Source organism: Melospiza melodia, chromosome Z, assembly GCF_035770615.1.
Source record: "Melospiza melodia melodia isolate bMelMel2 chromosome Z, bMelMel2.pri, whole genome shotgun sequence".
Taxonomy (NCBI): domain Eukaryota; kingdom Metazoa; phylum Chordata; class Aves; order Passeriformes; family Passerellidae; genus Melospiza; species Melospiza melodia.
Window position 1 is genome coordinate 11269585 of NC_086226.1, and position 15436 is coordinate 11285020.

Below are 15436 nucleotides of genomic sequence, written 5' to 3' on the forward strand. Positions count from 1 at the left end.
TTGCTAGCAGATTTCTGTTTATCTTAACAAAATTGTAACATTGATATACCTGCATTTTTAAGCTGTCAGTAATGACAATATTTCACCAAATCATAAGCACGGCATTTTAGGACCTTAGTCTTAACTTCTCTGATGTTAATAATTAAAGTAATATGTAATATTTAACCAAGTTAAATATTGCACATAACTTTTTTGTTGTAAATATTATTTTTTTTGGCTGCTGTAGATCAGCAGATTGTTAAAGAGCTGGTGATAGGATTTGCTAGACTCTATAATTGTAGGGCAGAATTATTTCTCCTAAACTCACACATTGCCTTCTTCCTTTTGTGGAGGTATCCCATACATTTAGATCAGGACTTCTACTTACATTGCCAAGACCTGATGTAAAATTCATACTTCATAGAATCATCAGGGTTGGAAGAGACCTTCAAGATCATCCAGTCCAACTGTCAACAGAGTACCACCATTTTCACCCCAAGTGCCATATCCAGGCACCTGTAATACAAACCCTTTGTGGGAAAACTAACTAGTTTTACAGACTGATTAACATATGTAAGAATTTTTGGTCTTCTAGTTTTTCTGAAATATGAAATATACATGAAGAGAAATGGAATCTCAACTGAGTAAAGCAGAAAAAAAGTCCTCTCTTCAGTGAGGAAATAGACAATTTAGAAAGAGGAGGGATAGCAGAAAGAAATGTGAAGGACAATAAGCAGGTCTTGCATAAGAGAAAACAAAAGCTGGTAGAAATTAAGCTAGTATGCTTTCTGAGTAAGCTCACAGGAACAGTGGTCAGTAAAAATTATAGTAGTATCAGTTGAGTAAGGGGGAGGAAGACAGGATCATTACAAAAAGCAGAGGCTGGAGAAATATTAATAAGATTCAGCTAGGGTCTGAAATGGAACTAATGGAAGAATAACAGTCAGTCTTATACTATTTTTTGAGTTTAGTAGTTTTGCTCTTTCACACCACAGGGTTTGAATTAATACTGTATTTATTTCTGAAATACTATTCCAGAGAACTACAATTACAGCATTAAAAATGTAAAAAGACTATGTGGAATACACACTACACCTGATTATCTAAAACAAAAGGATGAATAAGGCTTGCAAAAGGAATAATATGGCATAGTATCTAGAGCTGTCTTAAGAACTTCTTGACCCATACAAGGACAATGCATACAAAATAATAAGTCAAATAATTTACATTTTTGTTCTCTCTCTCTCTCCATTTTCTCTTTTAATGCTTTATGCTTCAACTTTGAAAACAAGCTTAGAAACTGAGACAAGTCTTTCGACTACATGGAAATAGTCCAGAGTCTAAATGGTGACAAGACACCAGTGCCAGATACGGTCAGCATCACACTGATGAAGAGAACAACTGTAAATTTCTCATCAGGGTAATTGGGAAGCCGTGTCTTATGACAGGATTAACTTTTGAAAAACTAAAATATGGATCACCATTACAAGTTAGCATAAATTTCTAAACGGCATGCTTAAAGGTTATGGCCACTACCCCTTAGCCCAGACTGTTAAAAAGTAAGTGAACAAGTGAACTCTCAACAGATTAACAGGATCCTGTCAGAATTTTTCCTAAGCATTATCATTCATCTTAGGTCTCTATAATATGTATTTTACTGATTATGACTGGATTTGGATTAAAACCAGAATTTAAAACCTCAAAATTAAAACCAAAGTTAAAACCTCAACTCCAAACTATTTTCTCCCTTAAGTAACAGAAGCATCTCCAAATATCTCTTGCTAAACCAAACTGTAATTACAATTAACTAACTACTTATACAGATTTGACACCTCCATTATTTAGTAATTGCATCATTTATTCTTCCATTTTTGTCCTGAATTTCTTGTAGTTCACCTCGCAAAACACGTGTTTTTTTCTGCTTGTAAAATTCCACATTACAATTTATGGCATCATCATGGCTGAACCACACCTGCATACTTCGAACAGTCTAAGGGATCCTGAAAACAAATTATCAATAAAATCTTTTTCACTGATGAGGATATGTTCATCGTAGAGAAAACAAATGCTATAAAGTGAATGGGAAAAGAGGAACCATTTAAAAAAGTTTCTGTTGTATAATTCAAACAGAGTATAATAAATTACAAGGCTCAACAAAACAAGAAATTACAATTACTGAAAAATTATGCTCTAAGGAGATGCTGTTGCTGTTCTACATGCTGACATGTTATACACAGGATGGAAGTACTCACTTTAATCTTACACAATGGCTGGAAGTAGTAGCTCACAAAAACAGAAGTGAAGGGGATGAGAAACAAATTATCTAAGTGTCAAAAACTCATGAGGAAAGCAACATTACTTCCTCTATTTCAAGAGAAGTAAGCTAGAGATATTTAATAAAAATGTTATTCTCTTCTTTTTGCACAAACAAATTCAAATAATACCTATCATTGGACAACAGAAAAGAAGATAATAGAATATTTAAGTTAGAAGTGACGCAGAAAATGTTTAAAGAAGTCATATTTCTGTAGTTACTTAAATTTCAACAATGTCATGTTGAAAGAAAAACATTATTAAAACCATGAGTCACATATAAAATTCAGGGGGGTAAAGTAATTATTTAATTTTCTATTGTAATAAGTAACTTTATGGGAAAGAAACTACTGCAGCAGTAAGAAAGTTATCACCATTTTTTTGTTTATTTATAATTTGAAATACTGAACATTGTGTTTGCAAAAGAGTTTTCAAAATCACTGTGTTTTTAAAAAAATAGTTAAAAGCATATGCACCCATACACAGTCTATGCCTAATTTTTGTTAGAAATCTTCATTTATTAGTATTTTAGTTATATTTGATATTCTATATCTAGTTCTTCTTTTGCCATGGAATCAAACTGTTAAAAACACTCATTAAAAAGGATTATTGAACAGAGGTTCCCTAGGCAGCTAATTACAAGCAGCAGCTGTGTAACTCCATTAACAAAATTATGTGCATCTTAGGTTCCATGTCTCATATTATGCAGCATAATATTAAATTTTATTTACATAACCTATATACAAATATGGGATTAATTTGATGCTGTATCAGCTGTAAAATCTCTCAGATACACTTATTTCTTGTTTCAAAATCAGAAGTGTTTTTTTGTGCTTTACCTGACCCATTTAATCAGGCATTAATTCATTAAAAAAAATTCAAATCAAAGCACAGAATTTAACTGATTTAAAATAAATTTAGTTGCACTTGCCTTTTATAGCTTTTTGCCTTTTCTTATTCCAAATACAATGATAAAGAAATATATGCTCATAGAAAACAAAAAAATGTACATCTAAATCTTGGAAAGATACCTTTCTCGAAGTGGAGGACCAGGGATATTCTGTTCCAGTAGATTCTTCTGATTTGTGCAGCATGTATTGGTCAGGTATCTGCAGCAGGTATCAGCTTTAATGAAAGAAGTTTATGCTGCTATCCAATGGTAAACTGACCAAAAGACAGATTAAATTGACTTCACTTACATATCTTTTTAATTATTATGCAAGAAAATTCTTGCCACAGAAAATATGAAAAAATTTTAAAATGGAAAAGAAAGAAGAATTTATTAAATTTTTATGAATAGCAGGAATTCCACTCAAGGCTATAGTAAATTTTCAAATCTTCCACTGAACAGAAGTACAAAGAAACAAGAAATTCTACTAGAAACTTGTTAGTGTTTGTATAAGAAAACATCTAATACCAGTAGGTATCCACTATTGTAACTGCAGTTGAAAAAGCTGTCTTGAATAGAGCAGCCTGAGCATCTGTATCTGTTACTGCCAAAGAGAAGCAAAAGTATGGTGATAGGTATAAAAATACAAAGGGCAGAATGAGCTTTGATGTCAGTAACTACCACTGAAAAGAACAAAGAGTCACCTCTTTACAGACAATGAAGATGGATCTACCTGAGTATATGCCCAGATTAAGGATACTTCAAATTCAGTACGGTTTCCAGAAGAGGCAGGAAGAAAAGAGTGCATTCCAACTATTGTTAATGATTCATTCTGACAAATACTGCTCCTCTGCTGCTAAAAAAGAACTTGTAATTGATATAATTTCTTTGGGAGCACTCATTCTGCATAAAAGGATAAACACACTGAGAATTAGCTGATCCTAATGTAAAAAAACAGCTTCTAAACCCAAGGGCAAAACAAGATGTGCTAGACTTTGAATATAAACTGTGTACAATGAGTTAGAATTTAGAGCATATGTTTGGAATAAGGCAAACCTACATATGAACATGGGTATAATTATGCAAATTTGAAGGTAGGTGATCGATCACTGGTTTTCTAAGGTATTTAGCAAACTGATACTCTTTCCAGTCATAAGGTTTTTAAAGCTGGTGTATTCACCAACTGCTTTTGTGTATGCTTGACAGCCCAACCATTATTTTCTTTAGTTTTCATTTCAAATCTCATTCATACAACATTTCTCTGGGATGAAGCAGGACATCTATCATCCCTCAGGGGAAGGAATTTCAAAACTGTCATCTGCAGAGACACTGTTCTGTCCAGATGGCAGGTGCCAAACACCGATATTCAAATTAAAGAGCTTACAAAGTACATCCAGGAAAAGGCACTGAAGGGGCTTGGGGCCTCCCACTCTCCACATGCCTCAAATGGACAAAAGGGATAAATTTTTGCCATTGAACCTAAAGAACAATTCTAATAGTTTCTACTATCACTGTGGAGAATGAAAAGAGAATGGTTAGTGCTGGTACTTTAGAAATCTGACAGAACACATAATTCAGAATGTAAAAACAAAATGTATGTATAAGCCTTGGTAGGACAGAAAAGTTGGGGTAGATAAAAAGGAGAAGAAAGACACATCATCAGATGTCAAGACCTAAGGAATATGAAGTAGGAAATAAACAAATATATGGGCAAGACTAATTCCAATTGCAGGAGAGAATAAGAATCAACAGAGCAAAAAGAACTGGAAATGGGAATAAGTGAGATGGCTGGGGAAAATCAGAGGCAGAGTTGCACACTGTTTTAGAGGCTTACTACTGGTTTAATCACAGAATTTTCTCCACTGTTTCATTATTTGAAATGATCCATCAGTAACAGTAAGGCAGTCAATGCTTCCCCACACAAGTTGCTAAATTTCTGTCATTTGTTTAAAATGCTTATCTGTGCCACAACTCAAAACATGAACAATTGGATGGCTTTTTTTTCATCTTTCACTACAGCCTGTATTCAGTCATTCTATATTAAATCAAACTTTTAAAGAGAATTTTACTTGTTTTAAGGCAGACTGTTTATTTCTGTTTAAATCTTCTAGTCAGAGCACATGTAATCAAATAAGAAACTGCTTATGAATAATTCAAACTTTTTTCAAAATTGCATTTCCATAGCCATTAAGCGGAGGCACAATACTATTCCTGTCATTATCAGCAACTCCTACACTCAAGAAGAAAAGAAAACATCTATTAGATCAAGAAGAAAAGAAAACATCTATTGGAATCAGTCTGAGAGTAAAATTAATACTGGCATAAGAGGAGAGAAATGAGCAACTTGAAAGATAAATCTTTACTGTAGAAAAGAAGTTATATTCTGTGTACTAGCATTACCATGCAATGAGGTACCACTAATTTTTTATTAAAATAAGGAACTGGGCATATTAGCCCATAGTCTTTCCTTAGTCTAGCTACATAAAAATCACTTTGATTTTAACTATTTACATCATCGGTTCTACCCTAATTAGCTAAGTACTGTTGATTAAAGAACAATGTTGAAAACCTGATGTTTTACCAGGCATACTTCCAACGTAGAGCATGCTTGACCAATGTTCCCTTTCAACATAATGAGAAAGAGCTATCCAAGGCTTTTAAGTGCTGGCATTTGCTCCTAGAATTCTAGCCAAATTCCAGATCACTTGGTTACATTATGCTTACTTGAATTCCTTCTCTACTTCAAAAACAGACACACTATTCTTATTTTTATACTCTAAAAACATAACTGAACAGAATTGTTAGTACACAATAGCCATACTATTTCTGAAAAAAAAAGCAGTTGCATTTCAGTAACATCTAGGAGGATTCTAGTTACATTTCACACATTCTTTAATAATGCTAGACAAAAACCACAGTAAAAGAATGTAGGACAAATGTGCACAATTAATGAGCATTTATTGAATAACAAAGATAAAATACTAGCTGATGAGGCCTTGAGAGTATTTTAAGTACTACTCAAAATATTTCAGACCATTGTTTATAAAGCAATACATCTGTAAAATTATAGACTTACAATTTATCAGCCTAGAAAAATCTGATTTATTAACAGGATTTTTATCTTGCAGAAACACTATGCCAGAAAATGAATTAAACTGTGCATGGCAAAAACGAACCATCTGAACTTTACTTACTACTTTACTACCTTCTTTTTTCTAAAAAAAAAAACAGCTGTAGAGAGCTTTCATTCATCTACACCAAGCACACAACTATTCTATGCATAAAAGAATGACTACAAGAAAAATGTTCACAAAATTTTAGTTCTGACTGTATTGTGACACAGATGTGAGTGGATATGTGTAATTACTGGGGTTGACTAAAACCATCTTTTGACAGTACGTTTTACATACAATTTCCCAAGGCAGAGAAATAGTGACTCAGAATTTAAAGACACTGCTTAAGCTATAGAACTAACGCAATTTGTGTTGCCTTTATCCTCTTTGTTCCAATGGGTTCTAATGGAACCCTCTTGGCCAGCTACCTGTACCAGTCACATTGCTCCATGAATTTTTGTTCAATTCCACTCTCTAATCATCACCTTTTTTTATCCCTTGCCAGCTGCTTTCCCCTTCTACTGCTCCTATTATCCCACTAAGGAAGCACAGAATCCTCAACCCAAAATGCCCAACTTCCTGATTGAGAAAAACAACCATAAAGGAAAGAAAGTGATAATAAACCCAAACCAAAACTACTAAGAAGAAGGAGATGCTTAGAAATGGGTAATGAAATTCAGTGAAACCACAGCGTTTCCAAAATACAAATGTCCTTAATTCCTCATGCCTTTGTTTCGTGCACTTGTTTAAAGCTGTATCAACATGCCAGTCTCTACTTCTGTAATTTACTGTGTCCTGAAGACATGTATGTACTAATTATTCAGAGAGGTTCTAATAAGTTTCTTACTTCCTTTTGTTTTGCTTATGTGAATTTTTAATCAGTCAGGCAGCTTGGTTCTTTCTTTTTTTCCACCATTTACACTCAGCTTTTGCTGTTGCGATGCTTTATTTTACTCTTTTGATGCTTGAAATGGTTAAGCACTGTCTACCTTAAAGCTGCAAAATCTCTCCAAAAACTTTGATTGAAAGTCATTAGTGGATTTTTAAAAAAACAATCAAACTAACTAACAAACAAAAAACAAACCAAACCCCCATCTGCTTTAGTAAGTCTCTGAGTAGTCTCATAAATTAAGCCAAATGGCATAGATATTTGAAATGCTATTCCACTCACATTCCTCTCTCCACCATAGTGGACTGTAATTCCTGCCAAGCACGTCACACTGGAGATAACAAATTGTCACTTTAAGCTGAAAAATCCTTCAGTCCTTGATTTAAATGTGCAATTGCTATAACTGAACTAAATGGAACCATATTGTCTCAGATGCAGCCAGAAAGATTTTGCTTAAGAAGATTAAATTATCTTCTTCCTTACTTAGTTATCAGTACAAAAAAGAATCACAACAGTCAGCCACAGAAAGCCACTTGTTCCTCCACTGGAAGCACTTTGCCCTGTCTCAAAAGTATCAAAACTTCCCTGCACTTCTCTTGCCTTAATCTTGCCCAGTAATTTACTGACTCACTCAAGGTGAACCTACACACTAATAATCCATTTTGCAGTACAGAAAACAATGCACCCAGTCACAACATTTTCCTGCACACAGCACACCTGTTAACTTTCCAAGCCTCATTATATATTATCAGTATCGAACACACTTTTTAAATATAAAGAGATTACTTAACCAGTGAATGCAGGTCTTGCATATGTATTGTATGAAAACCCATTAGTATTGCTAAGTGTTAGTTCTGCAACTGCTTGAAGTGGAGGACTTTGTTTTGTAGGACTGGTACAGCAGACTCATCCCAGTGCTCTTTGTGCAGATAATAGAAATATGAGAATGTTGAAGCATCAGTTCAACCTGAAAGTCAGATAGCTAATGCTCTTGTTTAAAAATAACAGAACAGCTAGAGAGCTAGGGGGGGAAAAAAAGAGCAGAGGATGCAAACTCAAAATACACAAAACAGTAACATTCTTTGCATAATGAAGGGTAATCTAATTTTTTCACACAAAGCCAGGTTAAGGTATGGAATCCCTTACCACAAATCACTGTCAATATCAAACATTTACAGAGACTCAGAAATGTCTGCATGTGTTCATGGAAGGAAAGGTTAATTGTATTAGCTTATGTCAATGCATGAAGTCCTTTACCACATTCACTGGTGGCAGGGAGAAAGCAATGGAGTATATGCTAACGATTTCTCCCCATTTCTTCCCCAAAATCTTTTATTGACCATTGCTAGAGACAGGAGACCAGGCTAGACCTACATGGGTTGTGACTCAATATAACTATTGTCTTGTGGCAACAGAGAAAACCAAGTTAGAAGCCAGGACAAGCTTCCATGGTGCTGTTCTAAGAGCCAGCAGGGGCCATGGAGCTGAGAAATGCTCCGAGCAACCACCTGTGGAAACATGGTAAGCACAAATCGCAAAATCATGATTCTTTTGCATTTTTTAGTTTTCTGTCCTCAGTACAGACATGAGGACCCAGAAGAGGGTATATATGAAGGACAAATAAATTCAAAACTAAGTTTTAAAGAGGTCATGCTCAATCATTGTCAGAGGGGATAAACACCCTGAGATTAGCTCAGGTGGTTAGAGCATAGTGCTAATAAAGCCAGGGTGGCAGATTTAAACCCAGTGCAGCCTATTTGCTTAAGAGCTGGACTTGATGCTCCTTGTGGACACAACTTCCAACACAGACTATTCTGGAATTTTGTGATTCAAATAACATAAAGTAAAAACAAAGTAAAATGAGTAATAAACTGGGAGGAAAGAGTGAAAAGAAGCCCTAGGAGGAGTGGAGGCCATTTAGCCTCTTTGTAACTTCTCAGGAAAGAGAAAAACCAAGAAAATAATATAAACCATAACATTACAAGTAAAAAAACATTTTAAAAATATATTTTTTTGTGAAGTATGTTTATAAACAATCTTGTTGATACAGGAAAAAGCAAATTTTGGTGCACAAAAGGAAACTCTTTAACACAGACACTTTTTTATTACTCTGTTTTAGTTTACTACTATTTCTGTTGGCACAGCTTCCCTCTGAATGCAATTTAATTTGAGAATTCAGGTACTGCTTCATTATCCTTTCCTTAATCTTAGTTGTATTAAATTGCAGAATTAATTCCCCCAACAGTTTATTATCTTGAAGATTTAGAAGTATTTTGGTTGTTCTTTTGTTCACCTTTAAAACTGGATTTTACCATTTTATTCTTTATGCATACCACTATTATGTCCATGTTATTCAAAACTTATGTGTATGTGTAAGAAAAGCTATAGACTTGGTCACATCATTTTTTGCTCCTCACATCTGCAGTTTCTTTCAGATGGGCAAAAGGAATGAAGTGTTACAGATGATCCCTGACACTTCAATTTCTGCTCAACAGGTTGCTGTCTGATGTCTTCTATTCCTTCAACTATAATAAGTTCAGCCTGTAAACAATCCTCTCCTCTTTCAAAACAAGTCCAGAATAAGATGCATGAAGTTTACAATAAAGGCAGAGCCTTAGGTGAATAATTCACATGCATTCCACAACCCCGTATTACTGGCTAAAATCTACATCATTTAAAGTACAGAGTCCTGTGAAAAACAGTTTGGAATGCCCAGTGGCATTCCTAGCAGAGATGTAAAAAACTCAGTGCACAGGAAGTATACAATGTTATTATTTAAAAACACTGGTGTTTTCAGCAAGGGTAGAATGAGAGAAACACTTACTTTATTTGTTTTCTGCAATTATTTTCCTTTAAATGGTCTTTGGGCTCAGCTTTCACAGTGCAGAACACAGGCATCTTTCCAAGTTCTTAAATTCAGGGAAAGAATGAAGTAAAATTTTATTAATACCTTATCTCATCACTTCTGAGAATAAAGAAAGCTACATTAATTTGTTAAAACAGATATAGATGAAACAGCAAGACACTACTGAATTTAAACATGAAATTCCACATCTTTTTCATAGTTCTAGCTAATCTGAGTAAGATTTTATTATGTCATCTCGACAGACAGAAAAACTCATGTTAATTTTAAACAAAATCAGGTGTTTAGAAATGCACTGAATACGATCATGAACTTGAAGGAATACATTCCCCCCCTCCAAAAAAAATCTAAAGATACAGGAAGTACCGGCCTTTCAGCATCCGAGGTGATATGGAAAGAAGTTCTATACTTAATATAAATCAATTCTGGTTTGCATGTTTTAAAGTTTTAACATAAGCTTCTGAAAACGACTACTTGCAGCAATACCTATGTATATCAACATAAATATACATCGATTTGTAGAGCCATGGGAAAAATTCTATGATGAAGCTAAAATGTTTGTTCTTTCCTCCCTGAAACACCAGAAAAACACTCTGATGATAGATTCACCCTACAAATACAATCATAAAAATATTAAAAATCTGAACTTTTTTCTTCTCCTAAAGTGCATGTGATATATCTGAACTTTTCATAAGTTCAGACAGATGCAAAACTTTGAATCCCTAAAAGAATATAAATATATTTAATGTAAATATAAATACATTAATTTAAACATCTGTCCTAAAAGTACTTCCTCTCTCTTGAAGTTTTCTGTTACTTCACTCATTCATATGGCACTGACTTTACACTGATCTTTTCAAGATTCATGAATACCTGGTGAGTTATACCTTTATATTCTTATTCTCAAGGATTTAATTTGATTCAAAGCACACCCTCTGTCAAAGCACACAGATTTAATCTGAGGAATTCTGTTTGTTCTCAAGGAGCAGAATCTGTAACATTCCAAGTTAACTGACACTTATGAAAATTATCACTAGCTTGTTGTCTGTCATTAGCCACTAGATCACCTTGTTCCTACCCTTTTGTAGCAATAACAATCCTTCGCAATTCCGTACTGTTAAAATAACTTTCCCAAGGAAAAAAAAAAAAAAGCCAAAAAAACAAACAAACAAAAAAACCCAAAAAAAAAAAAACAACAACCAAAAAAACGGCCAATTTAAATACCCACTATGTGCAGTGCATTTTTCAGATGCAGCTCTCTTCCCTGTTGCTCTGGCGTTTTATTACACACGCTTCAAATAGCAGCACTGGAACCAGTGCGCGGCTGTTTCGGCGTGATTGTAAAACGAAGATGATTTAAGGCAGGCAAGGGCTGAGCGCCGGCAGTCCCGGCGGGGCTCCGGCCCGAGCAGCTGTCTGGCACAGGGTCCCGCACCGCCCTGCGTGTGGGGCGCGCCCCGGGCCGCGCTCGGCTCTCCCGCCCCCTTCCCTCACGGCGCCAGCACAGTAACAGCGTGCGCTCTTATGAGAACGGATTTGGGAAAATCACCCCGGATTAATTCCCCTGCTCCCGACAGGCTGCGCTTTGCACAAACACAAGAATCAATCCGGTCGAAAAAGATCTTTGAGACTGAGCTAGCGCAACCTGTGAGCCAGCACCGCCGTGGTTAACCAGACCACGGCACTGAGTGCCACGTCCAGTCTTTCTTTCTTAGGACACCTCCAGGGACGGTGACTCCAGCACCTCCCTGGGCAGCCCATTCCAGCGCCTGACCACTCCTCCTGCGAAGACACTTCTCCTGATTCCCAGCCTTTCGATCCCTGCCCTGCACCACCCCCACCAGCTCACGAGCAAACACGGCGGGCGCCGGGCTCGGGGCGGAACGGGGAAGTTGCTGTTTAAACAAACACACGTGGAACGCGCAGCCGGGGCGGGCAGCGCTCCCGGGGCGGGCAGCGCTCCCGGGTCGGGCAGCTCCGCGCCGGCAGCCCCGCAGGACTCCGAGACACCGGGGAGAGCTCGGACCGACCCGCTGCACCCCGCCGCGTCCCCCACTGCGCCGGGCTCAGCCGGGCCCGGCCCCGCCGCGCCGACCCCGCCTCAGCCCCCGCCCGCCCAGCGCCTCCCCCGGGGCCGCCCCGCCCCGCCGCGCGCTCACCTTGCTCCGCGCCCGGGGACGCCCGCCCGCCCGCCGCGCCTGCGCGCCCGCGCCGCCGCGCGCCCCGCCTCCGCCGCGTAGGCGCCGCCCGCGGTCGCCGCGGCAACGGGACGCGGAGCCGGGCGGCGGCGGCGGCGGCCGCGGGTGCATCTCGCCATGTCCCAGATCCTGTGCGAGTGGCTCAACCGGGACGTGAAGCTCTCCCGGCGCATCGGTGAGTGGGGCCCCGCTGCGCGGGGACGGGCAGAGCCTGGCCGCGGGGGCAGTGTGGGTCAGCGGGGTCAGGGTCGGGCCGTCGTGCCAGCGGCGCCCCCGCGGCCGCCCCCCTGACGGGCCCGCCCCCTTCCCGCCGCCACGTGCCTCCGCAGGTACAGGTTTAGTCTTCGTGTGAAAGGCGGGGACTACAGGATCGTAGATCCGTGAGAAGACCTTCAAGACCACCCAGTCCTACCAGGCACCCAGCAGTGCCCCTGTAACCCCTGAGCCACCAAACCACATCACCCAGTGCCAGATCCAGACACCTTCTGAACACCACCAGGGATGGTGACTCCTTCACCTTCCTGGACAATATATTCCAATGCCTGAAAATTTTCAAGCTGAAGTTAATTCTCCTCAAGGGACAGGTGCTCTCAAGAGATGGAATGTGCTCAAACTCAAAGTGCTAATAAGGACTCTAGAGAATAAAAATTAGTATAATATGTTTGGAAAGTAGTGCTTTGTTTTGAATGGCAGCTATTGTGCTGGCATTGGAAAAGCATTTGTTCTGCAAGGAAGAAACAAAACCCTCAGAAAAGTTAGAGACATGGGCAATCACCAGCTGTATGAAGTTTAATAAGGTGCCACATTCTGCATCAGGGATGGGGCAACCCTGATTGTGTGTATAGACTGGGGAAGGAGATGCTGGAGAGCTGGAGAGCAGTGCCATGGAAAGGGACCTGGGGCTCCTGGTCAATGGGGAGCTGAACAGGAGCCAGCAGTGCCCTGGCAGCCAGGAGGGCCGGCCCTGCCCTGGGGGCATCAGGCACAGCATCACCAGCCGGGCAAGGGAGGGGATTGTCCTGCTCTGCTCTGAGCTGGGGCGGCCTCACCTCGAGTGCTGGGGCAGCTTTGGGTGCCACAGTGTAAGAAAGACGTGAAACCATTAGAGAGTGTCCAAAGGAGGGCAGTGAGGGTGGTGAAGGGTCTGGATAGAAAGCCAAACAAGGAGTGGCCAAGGCCACTCGCTCTGTTCAGTCTGGACACCAGGAGACTGAGGGGAGACCTCACTGCAGCTACAACTCCCACATGAGGGGAAGGGGAGGGGCAGGCCCTGATCTCTGCTCTGTGGTGACAGTGACAGGAGCTGAGGGAATGGCCTGAAGTTGTGTCAGGGGAGGTTTAGGTTGAATATTAGGAAAAGGTTCTTCCCCAGAGGGTGTTTGGGCACAGCAACAGCTCGCCAGGGCAGCGGTCACAGCAGCAGCCAGACAGAGCTCAGGAAGTGTCTAGAAAATGCTCTCAGGCACGTCGTGTTTGACACTTGGCATTTGCTGTGAAGGGCCAAGAGCTAGATCCAATTCTAATGGGTCATTTCCATCTCAGTGTATTCTGTGATTCTGTGATTGAATGAAGAGTACATTCATTAGAGCTAGCTTTTTTTTTCATCTGCATTTTGTGTGAAAAATCTAGTAATTATAGCTAATAGATATTTTCACAATCTCAGTGGTAATTATGACAATGTTTGCATTTTAACACTGAAAATTGGAAATGACTATGTAAAGCTGATGTTGCAAAACAACTACACAGAAAGTATATTTATTTGTGATTTGAAAGCTATTACTGTTAGATCAATTTCCTAAAATTTCTTTGAATAATTTACTAAATTTTGGATTTAATTTTGTTATAAACACGATAACAAGTTTTGTTAAAAATTAACATTTGGACTCTTTTAATTATTTTATCTAAAAAACCCCAAACAATCACAAAACCTCCAAACTTAGTTCCAGGATCATTTCCAGAAGAATTTTCTACTGGCTACCTCCTAGGAGAACTTCTGCACAAATATGGTCTTCAAGATGACTTCAAACAATTTTCACAGAACAGGTTAGTACATATGAATAATATTTGCTCTCCTGTATAAAGTAACAAGTCTCTTACATAAAGTAGACAAAATATGTATTTCCGTAGCTGGGATTTGCTAATGCACTGTAGAATTTATTGGGATTTAAAATATTTTTCAGCAATTCAAAAGCTAAGTCTGTTTGAGGCATGAATTGATTTCATATTTCCAGAGAGATTGATCATACTTCTTCAAGAAAATTATGCATTCTAATTGTAACTACAAAAACACCAGGTTAAACCAGAGGTTCAAAAAGCCTTTCAAGGATGTCTTTAAGATTGAGAAAAGTGGAACTCTGCCCATGATCTGTGTACAGTAAGGAATACAGTGTTGTGTTGTGGTGATGACCCTAACATCTTCACTAAAATGAAAATGTTGGAGAAACATTATGAAGCTTTGAGTGGATCTCTGGCAGAAGATCATATAAGAATTTATAAGTTTACAAGTAATCTGCTGTAATGTCTATAATCAAGAAGAACTGTAAAATGGGAAGTTGAAAAATCTTGTGCAGATCTGTGAGCTTTTGTACACTGATGATGCAATTCGCGAGGTTGGCTTATGCTGTGTTTTGTCAGACCATGTACATCAGGAGTTCCAGGCTGTACAAAATCTTCCTGTTTCTTCTGAACCTCTGCTTTTATGTTCTTTGAACTTCTCATGTAGTCACACTCTTTCTTATCCCAAGTCCCACCAGATTGTAGGAGAGCAGGTAATAAAGGCTGCCAACAAAAAGCGGTTTCACACACAGTTCTTGAACTCTGTTTCTAGGACTTCTAGATTTCTTAGGAATTTCTCAGATCATTAGAAAACCCCAGGTAATTCTTAGAGTACCTGCTGTTGCTGGGAAAAATAGCTTCACGAGGCTTTTATTTCTTCTAGGAAGCTCTAGCCTCTTCTCACAAATTTTCTCAATTCTTCCTAGTAAAAGGGTGCTTTGAGCTCTTGTCTCCAGGTGATTAGAGAGGTGCATTTAGTGAGGATGCACTTCAGCAGGTGCAAGAAGCGATTGGAAATTCTGTGGAGATGGTTTATGTGTCCTCAGCAAAGATGGGGATGCATGACAGGGCATGATACTCATAATCCACTGGAACAACTACTCAGAGTGTGAGAGGCCTCAACTTGAATTTCTCTCC

At 38.8% G+C, this 15436-nt stretch overlaps 2 protein-coding genes across 4 annotated transcripts in view; one reads left to right on the forward strand and one right to left on the reverse strand.

The window, feature by feature from the left end:
- The window catches only part of PRLR (prolactin receptor), a 153926-nt gene extending 141689 nt beyond the window's left edge, over positions 1 to 12237 (reverse strand). Inside the window, exons 1-3 of one of the 3 annotated variants that reach the window (XM_063179642.1) lie at positions 11275 to 11402; positions 10008 to 10092; positions 3324 to 3401 (exon numbers count right to left, since the gene is read on the reverse strand). The gene's annotated coding sequence lies outside the window, so the exon portion shown is untranslated. Of the gene's footprint in view, positions 1 to 3323; positions 3402 to 10007; positions 10093 to 11274; positions 11403 to 12205 lie in introns of those variants that run through there. The other 2 variants (XM_063179640.1, XM_063179639.1) reach the window with 2 other exon arrangements.
- A 103-nt stretch (positions 12238 to 12340) lies between these two features.
- Positions 12341 to 15436, forward strand: part of SPEF2 (sperm flagellar 2) — a 74902-nt gene continuing 71806 nt past the window's right edge. Inside the window, exons 1-2 of the mRNA XM_063179651.1 lie at positions 12341 to 12419; positions 14185 to 14287. Coding sequence (XP_063035721.1) covers positions 12362 to 12419; positions 14185 to 14287 — 161 coding nt within the window. The 5' untranslated portion in view covers positions 12341 to 12361. The remainder of the gene's footprint in view (positions 12420 to 14184; positions 14288 to 15436) is intronic.